General features: G+C 48.2%; 1 protein-coding gene across 2 annotated transcripts; it reads left to right on the plus strand.

The window, feature by feature from the left end:
• Positions 1–2,197: 2,197 nt before the first annotated feature.
• DRC7 (dynein regulatory complex subunit 7) lies at positions 2,198–15,626 on the plus strand. Of its 2 annotated transcripts, none has more exons than XM_077185154.1 (16): positions 2,198–2,416; positions 2,921–3,059; positions 3,472–3,646; positions 4,490–4,615; positions 5,749–5,943; positions 6,261–6,404; positions 6,720–6,938; positions 7,644–7,754; positions 8,543–8,618; positions 9,110–9,238; positions 10,077–10,205; positions 10,655–10,881; positions 11,767–11,982; positions 13,015–13,125; positions 14,197–14,295; positions 14,977–15,626. In XM_077185154.1, exons 2-16 carry the CDS (start codon positions 2,932–2,934, stop codon positions 15,088–15,090), a joined length of 2,199 nt encoding a protein of 732 aa, XP_077041269.1. In that variant the 5' UTR covers positions 2,198–2,416; positions 2,921–2,931; the 3' UTR covers positions 15,091–15,626. The 2 variants fall into 2 exon arrangements, with proteins under 2 accessions (XP_077041269.1, XP_077041270.1); XM_077185155.1 differs by having other exon boundaries at positions 2,198–2,362.
• Positions 15,627–15,666: the final 40 nt, after the last annotated feature.

A 15,666-nucleotide genomic window follows, 5' to 3' on the forward strand; every position in this document is an offset into this window, starting at 1 on the left:
GCTATTCCAGAAAGGAGGTGGGAGAAACCAGCCCTGAGACCCACAGGGATGTGCTGACAGTGATAAAGCCACATTTCAGTGGCAATTTGAGTAAAGCTGCACAGATGGGACATCAATCTGGGCTCCCCAAAGAGGAAAGAAGTTATCCTCTTCCCACTACAGCTCTTTTGAAGAGTTAGGATTTGCAAGAGGATCCTCACTGTTCCGGTAAATCATAACTATAACAAGGAGACAATGGGATAGTAAAACAAACCCAAAGCTTTGAACACTACTAAAATTAGTGTCAAAAGGGCAATCTCTTCTGTTGGTGCAGACAATGCATTTCTTTAGGGAAACTATTGGCACAATGGTGGATCAGCCCTGGACACCAGATACTCTTTATCAGAGATGTGGATGCAAGTCAGCCAGGACTGGTGTCTGGGCAATGCTGAGAGCAGGACAAAGCCAGTGCCAAAATCCCCTCACACAGCTCACCCACACCCCCCTGCACTGACCCTGAGCAGCTGGACAGGAAGAGTTAATGCCCCATCTGCTCCTTGCTCAGCCATCCCAAGAGATCCATCCTGAGAGACCCCACCACCTTGTTCTCCCCCTGCTCACCATGGCCAGGCTGCTCTCTGCTCCTCCACCCATGCTCCTTCCCCTCGGGGGTGGCTCGGTGCCTCCCTCTGTGTGCCTTTTATCGCCTCCCGACAGCTCATGGCAAACACGCAGCCTTTGGGATTGCACAAGAGCCCGCTGGGCATCCCTCGGGGCCGGGGAGGAGGAAAGGACTCTCAAAGTCCATCCTCCGTGCCCATGAGCCCACAGCTTGTGGGTGCTGACCCAATTCACAGCCCTGACAGGGGCCCAAACAGGGAGTGTCAGCAAAAGCCTCCAGGATCTGGGGTCTGGGCATCCAGCTGGTTTTGTGGAATCTGTTTTTGATGCAGCAATAACAACAGATACCACAGCAGCACACGCCAAGGCCAGATAACTTTGGGTGCTGAGTACAGGGAGTTTGGAACCACAACATACATTTCCCTTATCCTTTTTTTTTTTTTTTAATTGACTTCTGGCATTTAAGAACTACTGAGAAGTACTGGTGAGAGATGGAGGATCCTACCCCACTTTGTTTCATATCCAGATGTGAAACACAACCCCAGTGACTGAATCCAACTCCTGGTCCCTGCACAGGACCACCCCAGCAGTCCCACCCTGTGCCTCTCTCAGGGCATTGTCCAAATGTTCTTTGAACTCTGGCAAGCTTAGGGGATGCAACCATTTCCCTGGAGAGCCTGTTCCAGTGCCCAACCACTCTTTGGGAGAAGAACCTTTTCCTAATATCCAACCTAAACCCCTGCCCTCAATACAGGTTCATGCCATTTGGGCAGCAGTAACCAGCTGCAAACTGCATTAATCACTCAAAATGATGCTTCTTGATATATTTTGACTGCGGTCTGTTCATCCTCATAGCTTTAATTGCTACAGTCCCCTTAACAGAGTGCCTAATGTGAACATCCATCCATCAATCCATATTTTTTCTTAACCACAACAACAAACCAGAAAAAAAAGTGTTTAGCATCTGACCCTGCTTACAGTCTAATGAACTGCCAATTAAGAATAAAAAGAAAATAAAGGGGAAAAAAGAGGAAAATGAAAATATAAAAAGGAAAAGGAAAAAGAAAAGGAAAAGGAAATGGTCAAGGAGAAGAAAAAGAAGTAGAAAAAGAAAAGAAAAAGAAAAGAAGAACAAGGCGTCTCGCTATCCCTTGGTGCCAGCTTTTGGGTAAGTGCCTCTGCAACAAAGGATCACTGGGGGTGGCTTTAATTTTAAGAGAGCCGAACTCGTGAGTTTCGGAGCGGGTCTCGGAGGGCGACAGCTCAGCCGTGGTGGCGGGCAGGGCCGGCCGCTGTCCCCTGCTTGCTCCGCTCTGTCGCCCTCTCCCAGCGGGCCCGGGGCACGGTGCCGGCGGCCGGGCCGGGACAGGCGCCGGGGCTGGGGCAGCGCAGGGGTCCCGGGGAACCTCCGGGACCGGGGGCTGTGGCAGAAGGTCTGGGAGGGCCCCGGTGACCGCAGGTTCCGTGCCGAGGAGCCGCGGGGCCGTCCCCGAGGAGCCGCGTGCCCGTCTCGAAGAGCCGCGGGCGCCGTCCCCGAGGAGCCCGAGGAGCCGCGGGCCCCGTCCCCGAGGAGCCGCGGGCTCGTCCCGAGGAGCCGCGGGCGCCGTCCCCGAGGAGCCCGAGGAGCCGCGGGCCCCGTCCCCGAGGAGCCGCGGGCTCGTCCCCGAGGAGCCGCGGGCCCCGTCCCCGAGGAGCCGCGGGCGCCGTCCCCGAGGAGCCGCGGGCCCCGTCCCCGAGGAGCCGCGGCGCGGGCGTTGCCATGGTGAGCAACGGAGCCGAGCGGGGCCGGAGCGGCCGCTCTGCCCTTGGAGCCGCGGTGAGGGGACGGCCGGGGGCGGTGCGGGGCCCCTGGGCAAGGTCTGCGGCTCCCTGTGTGCCCCGCTCGGGGTCAGCCTGACCGCAGGGACGGCACACAAACGATACGCGGCAGGCGCTGCCCTTGGGGGCTGCCGGCTCCGCGGAGCGGCCTCTCCCTCCAAGGCCCCTGCGGGCCGCGGGCTGGGGCACGGCCGGTGCCCAGCGGGTTGATGGAGCTGCTGCTCCGCCAGCAGCAGCCCGGGCAGGAGGGAGGACACGGGGGATGCGGTCTGAATGTGAGGATGTGCTCTGCCCTACGGAGCCAGGCTCTGCCTGCTCTGCACGCTTAGGGTGTCCACGAACACTGGACAGTTTGTCCCAGCCCAAACTCAGTGCTCTCCCTTTCTGGCTGCCTCAGCCATGTTCGTGTACCAAAGCACTGCGGCCACAATGGGAGTGTTTCTCTGTTCCTGTGTATCTGGGTCCCACCCCTGGATTCACCCTGGTGTGTGCATTCCTGTAGTGCCCGGCAGAATGGAGGCCTTGGAGGAGAAGGAGGAAGTGGAGCAAACACCAGAGGATGTGATCTCTTTGAATATCAGTGATTACCTCGATGAGCTGGAACTAGATGCGGAGGAAGCCTCTGTCATAAGCAATGAATCGTAAGTCTCTGCCCATGGCTGGGATGAGCAGAGACGTTCTCTTTGGGCCCCACAGGGTGATTGCACGTGTGTGGATGGCACATGTGGTCCCCCTTGCATGGTGATGGGAGTGAGCAAGTTTCTTGTGCCTGATGAGTTTGTCCAAGATTGTGGGTGTGCAAGTAAGACAAGGTAACTCATTTGGTTGTACATCCATTCACCACCGTATAAAGATCCCCCAAGACTCTGGGTATATGTCAGTTTCCCATTGCTCCAGAGATGTTTGGCTATGTCAAAATCATATCCTTGGATATGGCCCCCATTTTGTACCTGTGAAACAGGGAAGCCCTGCCATGTTTTGATATCAGATCATCCTGCCTGTATTGCTCCTGGCTTATTACTTGTGTCTCTCTGCCTCCCCCTTCTACATAAGTGATTTTGACTGGAGCTCCATTGACACATCCAACTTACCATCTTCGTACAAGACAAATTCCCGGCAGGAGAAGAAGCTGCTGCAGCTGGCTGACAATTTCTTGCAGCAGTACTCTCACCTGTGCCCTGACCGCAAGCCGCTCTTCATCCACCCGCTCAACGAGTGTGGTGTGCAGGTATGGGGTGCCTGGGGCTGGGCACAGCACAGGGAATATCTGGATTCCACTGTGCCAAATGCTGTGGAAGAGCAGCAGCCCCTCCTGGCTAAAGGGAATGGGAACCTGCTGGCTGAACCCACAGCCCCTGAGCGAGCATACAGGGCCCCAGGAACACCATGGCTGTCCAAATCCATGAGCCATATAAATGTTGGTGTTGCCATGTGGGCTGCAGTGTGATGCTTAGGAAACAGGAGAGACCACAGAAACATAAAGGGAAGGAAAAGAAATACATGAACTAGATAAGGCTCAGGCTCAGCCACAGATAGGGATCCAGAGTAAGGACTTACTCTGAACTTCTCTGAAGTTACAGGGAAGGAGTAAATGTGGAAGTTTTTGGTCTGGTTTTGTTTTCTCTGGGCCCAAGCTGCACAACTGTTGTCTAGTTCTGTACCTGATGTTTCCCCCTGCCCCCCTGGGCACCTGGAATTGCTAGTTTGTACTAGCTTTCCCCAAAATTTGTTGTATCATTAACATGCAAGGCAAAAAAGAATGCTGGAGGATGTAAAAGCCAGAAAAGGCAGTAGTTATTTGAGTTGCTTGAAAATGAAGAGAAGAACTGGCTCCCCTCTGGAATGTGTCTGAGATGAGGTTGAAGTTTCAGCCACAGGCAAGCAGACAGCCTCCCAGCCCCATGAAATTTCCATCCTGGAACTGGAGAGAAGGGATATTGATGCTGTTGATATGCTGTAGAAAGATCCTGAATTTGATCTGCAACATCCGGGGGTGGTCTGAGGATGGCTTTGGAGAGGACACTCTGCCAAGGCCCTGTTGGCTAACCAAACTCCTCTTGTTGCCCTACAGAAGTTTGTGAGCACAACAGTGAGGCCAACCCTGCTGCCTTACCCAGACATGTACTACTGGTCAGGCTGTGCCAGCTTTGTCAGTGACTACCTCATCATGGAGCCCCTCAAGTGCCCAGTCACACCGGTAAGAAAGGGGCTGCAGCCCCAGCAGAGACACAACAGAGGTGACAGAAGGGCCTTTCAGCAGCACACAGTGACCAGGTCCCAGTGGCTGGGATCACAAAGGTCTCTGACACTTCCACCATCCCCTCACTATTTAGGCAGCCCCCTGATTTTCCTAGACCCAGTGCATGCTGTTGAACCCACGGTCCCAGTGCATGTGCAGTGTGATACCTTTTAAGTAATTAAGCACCATTTCTTCAAGACCAGACCCTGCCTTCAGCCAGCCCAGATGAACAGTTGGAGCACAGTGGGAGGCAATGGCTGACAAGCCTCCCCTCTGAAAACCAAGACACTTTGGAACAGAGGAGCACATAAACCCTAGGGGATGATACTTGACCTCAGTGACCTGTTCTTAGGCACTTTTTGACTTTTATATTCCCATATCTGGGTATATTTTGGGATGAAGGGAGATTTCTAGGTTAGCAAAAAAGGGATGATGCCAGAGCTGGGACAAGTTCTTGATGAGAATCAGCTAAGAGAACACACTCCTTGCTAGCAAGGACTGCAGAGTGACCTAAACAATCTACACCAGGCACAGGCTGTCCCAAGAGCCCCAGGGTCTCAAAAGGAGCTCTGGCACTTTTTGACTACACAGAAGGTATCTCCATTTAGCAGGTGGAGACTGCCTTGATCACTTTAGGTGTTGTCTGAGAACTGAGTGGAATTAGAATCTCTCTGTATGCAGTATGTGTGTAGTGATACTTTTTATTGCTCACCAGCGAGGGCCAGAAAGAAATATGTTTCCTCCTGTGAACTATAATTTAGCTTATGGGTGTTTTCCTTGGAAGACCTGCAGACAGAACAGCAGGAAAGAGAGGGAAATCCCATTCCAGGATCAGCAGTAGGTTTTCAGCAGTTTGATGAGTTTGTCATTTCCTTCCCTTCCTGTGGTTAAATTTGTCACCAGATTTGAGGTCAGAGTTTCCCCAGATCATTTTGGAGGGGAGTTTTAGAGTCAGTGGCTTTTAAAGAAATGTTACATAACAGATTCCCATAGGGTGCAGGGCCCAGGGATGTGGGGAATGCCTCTCTCTGCCTGGTGCACGTTTCAGCTCCACAAGACAAGCACTGTGAATGTCATCTCTCTCTTTCAAGCCCAGCTCACTCTATTCCCCAACCACCATTGTGAAGTACCAGCGAGGGAACTGCTTTGACTTCAGCGTGCTGCTGTGCTCCCTGCTGGTGGGGGCTGGCTACGATGCCTACTGTGTACATGGATATGCCACCCTCGAGATGTGCTCCCTGGACCAGACCCAGGAGGTGTGCCCACGGCTCAGGAAGCCCCCAGAGGTGAGATCTGCAGGCAGTGGGCAGAGAGGAGTCCAGCACACACTCTCAGCCTGTTCATGTCCGGTGAGCTCCAGAGCTGAGCTAGGGGGAACAGCTTCAGGTCCACACTGGGTTTCAGTCTGTGCCCACCAAAGTAATCTTTTGAGTGATTTTCTACAGCTCCTTACAAGGCCTTTTTGGCTTCACTGAATTTCTGCTCACCAGGTGCAATATTGCAAACTGTCAAATGTTGGGAACTGGGGGTTACCTGTAAGCCATACATTTACTTACTTCTCTTGATCTCTGCTGGGTTTCACAGTAATTTCCTGCTTTTGCAGGTACCGGTAAAGGAGGATCCCAACAAGTATAGAATTAAGTACCCTTTAGAGCCAAAGAGCCAGTTTGAGCTTCAGCAGAAGGCCAAGGAGGAGGAAGAAGCTAAATCCACACAAGAGGAGGAAAGAGAAGAGGAGGTGGTTGAGGTGAGTTAGCAAGGTCCACCTTCCTGTGAGCTTCAGGAAAAGTAGCTGAGACAGAGGTAATGGCTGGCCAAAGAGAAGAGCTCACACCCTCCTGAAGCATGACACAACCTTGATCATGGCCATGAGCACTTGGCCTCCAGGAGCACAGTGTGGGCTAGCACAGGAACATGTGCTGACTATGTACCTCACTCTTAAAGAGCATTAAGAGCCTGGAGTTCTTTAGAAGTGGACAGAGGAAAGGACAAGATGGCCCTTGGGTTGGAGTAAAGTGTCAGTGAAATGGCAATAATTATTGCTCTATCCTCTGTGCTACAGGAGGTGGAAAAGCCCAAGCGAGACCCTTTGCATGGCTTACGGGTGCACGCCTGGGTTCTGGTTCTGTCTGGGAAGAGGAAGGTTCCCGAGACCTTCTTCATCAACCCCTTCACAGGAAACAACCACAGCACCAAGGATGAGTGCTTCCTTGGGATTGAGAGCATCTGGAACGACAAGAACTACTGGGTGAACATGCAGGACTGCCGCAAAGGCTGCAAGGTAGGGAGCCCTTAGCACCCTGCCTGGGCACTGAGGGACAGCTGGGCTCACCTGAGTCCTGGGGAAGTCCAAGAGCAGGAGTGCTCCAGTTTCCACTTAACCATTCCTTGTGTTGGTTTTGGTCATGTTGCTCTGATTGCACAGACTATGGAACTACTCCAGGGCATCCCAGACTCTGAGCTGGTAAATACAGATCACATCTATTAAATCCCTACAGTGCAAAAGTTTCAGCTTTTACGGCTGCCTAGGCACTCCTTCTCTCAAACAGCAGCTTTTGAAGCAGAGGATGTTTTGGGTCTGCCAGGCATAGCTCAAGGAAGGTAAAATCTTGATTCAGCTCTTACCACACCTCAGCTACCCCCCAGCAGACACAGAGTCTGGGAGGTGAGGGTCTGAGTTAGATCAGCTTGCCCTGGGGGCCATACTTGCCCAGAGGAAGGAGGCAGAAGCATTTCCAGCCATTTCCTCTCATCTGAGGAAGAGGCACCACGAGGAAGGGGTTCTGCAACCTCAAGGCACAGGGACAGTCTTTGGGGTCCCACCAGCCAGCCAAGGATTTGAGGAGCTCAACTCCATAGAGTTCCTAAAGTCTCTGGCACCCAGGCAGGTCCAGAGCACCACAGACATATTGATGCAGTGGTCAAATTTAGTGTCAGGCCCTTGACAATGCCCTGTAGTTAAAAGAGTTTTTTCTATATGCCCTAGGATCTCAGCTTTGACTTGAGTAATCGTTTCTGCTGGGAAATTATGTTTCCAGAGAGTGACGAGGCCTCTCAGTTGCCCACAGAGTCACCCAAGAACAGCACAGATGAAATGGTGAGTGACCCAAGCAATGCTCTTGAGCACTGGGGACCTTGTGTGGAACCAGTGTGTCCATAGTGAATATCTGCCTGCCTGCTGCCCTCTCCAGGTCACATCCCTTCTACTCTGGCCAGGTTTAGATTCCCTCTCAATCTAGGAGAGTTCTGGTGATTTCTGAAGCAGGACTCCAAGTGGTACTTTAGGTGTCATAAGTGGCTAGGGATCTGTGTAAGCCTCCAGTGCATTGGCCTTTGGGGTGAAATAATTTTAAAAAATAAAATCCAGAATGAGATTTTTGTGGACATTCTTTCTATGCTGGTCACCTTCCCCTCTTGGCTGCAAGGTGAACCTGCCAACCAAATGCAGAAATAATGTGTGTCCTCTAAAATACAAAAAATGCCATGTACTAGAAGTACAAAAGGTTGTCGTGCTGGGAGAAGACAGCATGCTAAAACAGACATTGCACCTGCACAGCAGGACAGAGGAATGCAAATAATAATTCCCTCCTGCTATCTACTCTTCTCAGCGTGTGCCCATAACTGGGGAGCAAAGAGTCCTCCAGGGTCTACATAAAATAATCTGGTGATTGCCACATTCATTCCCTGCCAGCATGAGCAGTAGCCAGGAGAAGATAATTTCATCAGACTCGAGTAGGGATGTGCTGTTGTAGCTGTGCCATGGTGCTCACCAGAACACAGCCTCACATGAGCTGAGCTCTCATCACTGCAGTTCACCAGGACCAAAATGCTTCCTGGCACAGTAAGAGATGCTGCCAAAACCACAAATCTCTGCTTCTGTTTCAGCAAGAAAAGAAGAAAATAGGCAGGAGCTTTGAGATGCCACTATCATGGGTAGACCGAATTAAGGTATCTTGCAAAGGTAGGTATTTTTCCTTTGCCTTTTGCTTGCCCCCAGCTGACCTTTCAGTGGGTTTGGGACATTTGTCTGTCTCACAGGGTTCTCCCTTCAGGTGGTCAAACAGTGAAGCACAATAGATGAAGGCCACAACACCCACTGGTTCCAGTGGCTGCCCTCAGTGCTGCCCTGTCTCATCCCCCACAGACACACACCCCACACTGTGTTTTCCTGCCAGCTGGGAATTTTGCCTGGGATGGTCTTTCTCTTACTGCTATGCACAAGGAACTGCTCCTGCATTATCAAATACCTGTTTGGGGAGAGAAAAGAGTTATTATACCATTATAACATTAAAGGACAACAGGCAGAATCTGAACAGTTTTATTGCCAGCAGAACACAATGAATGAATGGATAATGTCCCTTACACCATGTTTTTTTCCTCTCTTGAATTCTTTTTTTTGGGGGCTGAGTACAGAGGAGTCAATTTGTCTGACATTTCTCTTGCCCACTGCAGAATATGAGAATCCCTTTCCCCGGGGGAAGAAGGTGATCCTGTACGATAAAGCAAAGCAGGAGAAATGGGCGGCGTATGCAAATGCAGACGGGCTGGTGGAACGCCTCACTGTCTACGCAGACTCTGACCGTAAGAGGGATGAATGAGCACACTCCACACACTGAGCACACAGCCTGGGCCGTGCTGATGGACAGAGGGAGGTGTTCCCTTTCTGCCAGAGTCTCTCTGGTGCTTTCTCATTTTCCTTTCAGCTTTGTGGGGGAATTATTTACTCTATCCTCCAACTCTTTATCATGCTTAGTCTGTGGAGCCTCTGAACTTTCCAGCATTGCTAGGGCTTTTCACAAGAGTTTGAATCTGTTTTATACACCAGTGAAACTGTTCAGTGTCACAGGTCAGCTGCTTGGGTTTTCAGTCTTCAGAGAAATGGAAGGCTGGTTGGATTTGATCCAATAGTGTCACTATCTTAATTTCCTCACTGGTGTCAAAAGGGGCCATAGAAAGGGGCAGCTACAGTCTGAGGATATCTCTGTAGTTGAAAACATTATTTTTAACAGCTGGTTCAAGAAACCATGCAGATTCCAAACTGGACATACAGTGTTCTGCCCTCAGCCTTCTTTGATAGTGTGATGCTCCAATCTCCTGACACCATCAATAAATATTTGGGATGGAATTTCTCTTGTCTATCCATAGCCCTTTGCTGTGCCATGTTCTATTCCTGAGCTCATTACTCCAGTTCTGATGAAGAGGAATAGACCCCCTTAGGGTACAATTCATCTACACAAATGTAGATCAGGATTCACATCCAAAATTCCCTTGTGCACAGGGGCAGTTCCAGTGGCCGTACTGTGTCCACTGAGGCTGTATCAGGAGCACAGGGTGCTGACACAGACACTCAGAGCCCATCAGAATTTTGCCACCTCCAACAGGGTGACCTAAGGTTGCAAAATGACTTGTCTCCTGCCAGGTACTGAAGAACTGGAGGTGAAGGAATGGTTCGAACACCGAAAAGACCTGCTGTATATGAGAGAAGTGAATCATCAAACACAGCTGATCACAGACCATTTTAATCCTGGACACCCCCTCCTTCTTAAAGGTATTCCAGCTCACTGCAGCTGATGGGATTTCACATGACTCCCTTCTAGCAGTGGCAAAAGCCCAAAGCTGAAAGGCATGGGGGACAGGATACACGTGGGATAAATTTTCTAGATAAATAAAATGATCTCCAGTGAAGAGTAGAGAATTGGGTTGGTGGCTTGCAGTCCTGGGCAGTGCTCCCACAGCTATGTAGTTTTCTGTGTGTTAGAAAAATACATAGTTGTCATGTGTATCAGGGTGATACATTTCTGCTTTTATCAGTAGAATTGATGGAAGCTGAAACTTTCTCTTTAGGATTATGTTTGTTCTCTCAGTGTTGTGCAGCTGAGGATAACTCCTGCATCAGATCTGTTGCTAAAGCTGAAGAAAATGAGACCTCCCCTGGCCATGCTTGTGTTCAGTGTATTACAGCTGCTAACTCTGAAATTGTGTCTGATTTGTCCTTAGCTCACACCTACACATCACTGGAACCTGAGACTGGGCACACAGTGGAGTTTTACCACAAAGCACGAGTTGATGGCCTCTGGAAACGTTCTGAAACTGCTACAGAGATGACAGAGTACTTCGAGGAGCGGGAGGACCTCCTGCACAAGCGGCACATAAACTTTGGTGAAAGAGACCAGGGAATGGAAATGGCTGGAGGCACAGCTGAGGCTAACGCCCGGCCCATAGTGGTATGGCCAAGGCAGGAACAGAAAATATGTGTCACTGTGATATTTAAACTATGCAAAACATACTGCCTGGGGCTTCACTTCATTTTCAGTGGGCATGGCTGAGGCTGATGTCTCCAGATGAGACAGCCAAGCGTTGTTCAGCTGCTGTGTCTCACAGTTGCTTCCCTGACAGAGAACTACAGTGTGAGCAGTTGTCAGGAGCTGTACTGAGCAGCTAGAATTAAACTAGGAAACTAAGGCTTGGAAATTGTGTGTCAGAGGAAAGAAAAAGAAAGTGACTGATTTCGGAACAAAATTTTCACAAGATTCAGAACTAGGAAAATGATTTTGTGTGCTGAGCCCAAACTAATATCATTCTAGGTTCCTGATGAATTGTCTCATCACTCTGATTTGTTACAGGCAGGTAATATTACTCTTCCTCTTGTCAGGTCAGGTTTGCAGAACAGAAGGAGAAAGTCTGACATCTGGCAGCATGTATGGCTCAGACACTTCACCTACCAAGACAGAGCCATGCAGTGGTCTGTCTTTGGACTAGCACCAAACATGCTACCTTTTCCTCCCCTGTGTTGGGAAATGTGGGAAACCTTGCTTTCCTCCAAAATACCTTGCTTCCTGCAGGTCCCTCAGGCAGGGATGCATCCCAAGCTAACCTGGAGTTTGGAAAGCATACTCTGATCCACAAATAGGAAACTTCTGTATTGCTTTAAGCAGCTTTGTGGTTGGGTTTTTTTAAGACATAGGCGAGAACAGTAGGACCATTGGCCAAAAGATGCAAGTCCAGGCAGAAAAGCACAATTTTTACCTTGGGGTTTTACCCAAATCTGTAAATTTCCCATTTTTGTGTTGTCTAAGTTGCTTCTGTATCTTTTTTTCACTCTCCATTAGCAAATCAAGGAGTATTTCCACAGAAATCCAAAAAAGCCTGCTGATGAAGATGTAGAGGAACGTGTCTTTAAGGTCATCGACGATGTCATCCAGCTGACATATCACCTTGAGGTCTATGACATCATCCCCTCAAAGGTGGTTTTCGCTAGAGTAATAGGGAGGGAGAAGAGAGAAGGTGAAATCTTCCTGAGCAGAGAAAACACTGTCAAATACCAGGTATGAAGATCACAAGACACAAAGGTGAAATGTCAGTGAAAGAACTACAAACATGACAGATTCCATGCTGCCCCTCTACTCCACCTGCACAGCTCCAGGCTGACAACACCCACAGCCCAGGAGATGCACTGCCATGCTGGGAGTGCAGGACAGGTGACATGGCAGGCCTGCTCTGGCCATGCCTGAGGTCATCTTCTTAGATTTGGTCATCAGGCAGACTCTACATCCCCTGGGATCCTGCAAAATGTAGGCTCAGCACTGTTGGACTCAGTTCTGGAGATTCATAGCAGGGAAACTGAAATGTCCTCTGTTGTTCCCTCTTCAAAAAGAGCAAGAGCAGAGCAGCAAAGGCAGACACTCTTTGTTCTGGTTCTGTTTCTGCTGTGGAGTTCTTGGGTCCTATCATTCCTTAAATAGCCCAGTGTTTACTCTGCAGATGCAGAGGCTTAATACATTGCAGATAGCTAGCTAGCTAGCTAGATAGCCTTAAATAAAAGATATTCCAAAAAAAGTGGAGTGCTGCCATTAAGGCAAATGATCTCATCAGGGGTGAGGGGTTACCCCACTAACAGCATCAGTGCAAGTCTGTAACCAGAGGCAGAAGGCTGCCAGTAAATTCTGGTGATGCTGTACAATTACACTTAGGAAAACCAAATAGAGAATACAAAGTAGGGTTTTTTTTTAATGTTATAGGGTTTTTAAAATTCCCGTTTCCCACTGGGGAGAATACACAGAATAGCATTGCTGGAATTCCATTTTTTTCATCTCTATTTCTATACATTCCTATTCATCTCATTTCAACTGTAAAACAGCAGCATCAGCAAAGTGTGCCATCTGGTTCACATTACTGATGGATTCTAAATCAAAATGAAGTCTGATAAACCCATGCTGACCATGGCTTTGATGTTTCAATGATGGAAATGAGTGCTGCTTTACTGGCTGTAGCAGGATCGTGCCAGTTTCTGCCAGCAGAGTACCTGATCTGTGCACCCAGGCAGTGCTGCTGTTTCTCACTGACTGATCTGCTTCCAGCCCTGGTCCTCAGAGAAGCACAAGAACATGCGCTACCTCTACAACTTGCTGTGGGAGCTGAGAGCAGAACAGAAGGATCTGAAGCAGCTGGTGCGGGACTCTGAAGCAGAGGTAACAGGGAGGTGTCCAGTGTCAGAGCTGATCAGGTGCAGAAATAGTTTCAGCTGACTGAAAACTTCCTCAGCATAAACTGTGATAAAATAAGACAAAGCTGGTTTCCATGCTGAATTATTATGCTTGCTACTCAGGCATTGTTCAGTGAAGATGTAGCTGTAATATATTTATGGAGGGTCACACACTCTCCTGCTCCTGCTCTTAGTCTTCCTTCCCTGTGAGGAAACATTTCAGAGAGCAAATGACAAGATATGAATTGGGGCATCTGGAAGCCTACCTGCCATTTGCCCAGGAATGAGGCTAAAAAGGAAGGATATTGTATGTAATGCTAGATCTAGGTGCTAGGCATTGCAGGAAACCCTATCCCAAATGCTGAAGTGACTTGTTACATGAGCAGCTGTAGGGAAATACTTCATAAAACACTTTGCTTGTACTGCTGATCACACTGACTGGTGTAACAGATCTGTGTTTTTTGTAATTACTTCATGATAAATATAATCATTCTAGCAGATGGAGCCACAGCTATTGGATTTCTTGTAATGTTTTTTTGAGGAAGAGAAATCCCTGAAGGAGCTGCAGAGGGAATGCTCAACTACATTAGTCCAGAATATTAGTAGTAATTAAGAACAACTTTGCAAAAATCACATTTTTTTCTCAGAAATTTGAAACAAGTTCACTGTGACCTCATGAACTACCTTGCCAAATTTCTCAGTCTTGATGTATCAACAGACAAAATATTCCCATTGCTTGTACTGCATATCCTATGTAAGACAAAGAATAAGCCAAAGCTATTGGTGCCATTTTTAAAGTAGTGCCAAAACTGTGATTCCAGAAAAGCTTTATCAGTTCATATCAGTAATTACATTCAAGAATTTCATACACAGTAGCACTCTAAAATTAAGACTATGAGCTTGATCTAGCAGGATGTAGACATGTTTGCACAGATCTATATTTAATCTCATTCTACAATTCTTGTATGCAGCATTTGCTCTGTTAGCAGGTCAGGCTTGTAGAGGTACATTCATTTTGTGGGAAAGCTGAGGGGTCTTTCTTCTGATTTCTTGGAAGATGTTAAATATTTTGACGGTCCGTGAGAATGAAGAAGCCAATATTAAACTGACAGTTTCAATATACAGCGCTGCACAGAGAGAACAGCGTATAGCCACGGTAGGTAAACCTCATTAATGGCAGCATTCAGTACATGCACTCAAAGATATCCAGAGTCAGCTTTGTCTCTATCAGGAATTATCTCTGAAGAGCTTTTAATATCATTAAAATATATTGGGACAAATCACAGGATGGTGTAAGTCAGCTTCAATTGCCTTCCCAGGGAAATATAACATGGTTGTGCTATGGTCACCTCCTGACTTTCTGGAAAAACTTGCACTACTGAGAAAGATTACTGTGTTTTGTTTAGTTAATAAAGAAAACAATTAAGAATGTTTAGTTGATAATAGGGATTGTGGGGGGAGTATTTTAAAAGAGCCATAAATATGCCTGTATATATACAGATATATGTACTTTTATTTGTAATTAGCATCAAAGAACAAAATAGCCACAGGGTCAAATTTAGTCCTTAGCCCAATCACAGATTATTTGGTTCTCCAGGGCTTCTTGACTCTAGTGAGGCAAAACATTTGGATTTGCTGCCTCTTCATGCTCCACATTTTGATTCTCCTTGTTTTCTTCTTCTCATGAGACCTCATCTCAAACTTTTTGCCCCCTCCAAAAAATAAATCAGCTCCAGATTGTTGTTTCCTTCATCTCAGCTCTGTGAATTGAGTTGTGCTTTTGCTCCTCACTTTCCTCTCTTATTTCCCTGACTTCTGGTTGCTTGTTCCCTCACAGTTGCTGGAACAGGAGCAGAAGAGCTCCCAGAGTTCCTTGGAGAAGAAGAGTCAGCAAACGGGAGGGGAGGATGAATCCGTCACCCACCACACTGCAACCAACTCCACGATGTGAAGTGGAGCCTCTGCAGGGGCTGGGAATGACTGCCTGAGCACAGCACGTTTATAACTCAGCCTCCTGGCAACCTGGAACAGAAGCTACTCTGTGAAATGCTTTAATTCATGTCCCACTGCAGTTTCCTTCTGATTTCCCCCTTCTTGTTCTAAGAAAAAGCAGTTGGCACAATAGAAAAAACCATTCTCCTAAAGAGGTGCTGCTCAGGAATCCTCACCTGGCTAGGCACCTCAGGCATAACTGATTTCTTCTTTCCTTTTCTGGAGTTGCCTACAGTAAACTTTTCAGTATTATCAGATTTGCAGACATTTTAATAAATTTACACCATTCTGCACCTTTTCCTTTTCCCTAATTTTTTTCTAAGGCCCATCTGCAATTACATCAATTGTCTCCTCATGAAACTCCATCATGTTTGAGACTTGAGTCTGAATGAGAGCTTAGCCCTAAGGTCTGCTTCAGAGGGGAGACAAACCATGCACAGTCTTTCAGGGCTTTTCTCTTCCAAATCTGCTCCGTAGCTGCTGGCAGCAGGAGCAGGATTATTTAGGAATACTGATTCTTTTCCAACATAATAGT

The sequence above is a fragment of the Agelaius phoeniceus genome, chromosome 12, assembly GCF_051311805.1.
Source record: "Agelaius phoeniceus isolate bAgePho1 chromosome 12, bAgePho1.hap1, whole genome shotgun sequence".
In the NCBI taxonomy this organism is placed as follows: Eukaryota; Metazoa; Chordata; class Aves; order Passeriformes; family Icteridae; genus Agelaius; species Agelaius phoeniceus.

What these genes read in the sequence shown, in the direction of transcription:
- DRC7 (XM_077185154.1), top strand. Translation starts at nt 2,932, where the DNA reads ATGGAGGCCTTGGAGGAGAAGGAGGAAGTGGAGCAAACACCAGAGGAT. An exon ending in ACACCCCCTCCTTCTTAAAG is followed by an intron (nt 10,206 to 10,654) that starts GTATTCCAGCTC and finishes ATTTGTCCTTAG; the next exon opens with CTCACACCTACACATCACTG. An exon ending in GAGAACAGCGTATAGCCACG is followed by an intron (nt 14,296 to 14,976) that starts GTAGGTAAACCT and finishes GTTCCCTCACAG; the next exon opens with TTGCTGGAACAGGAGCAGAA.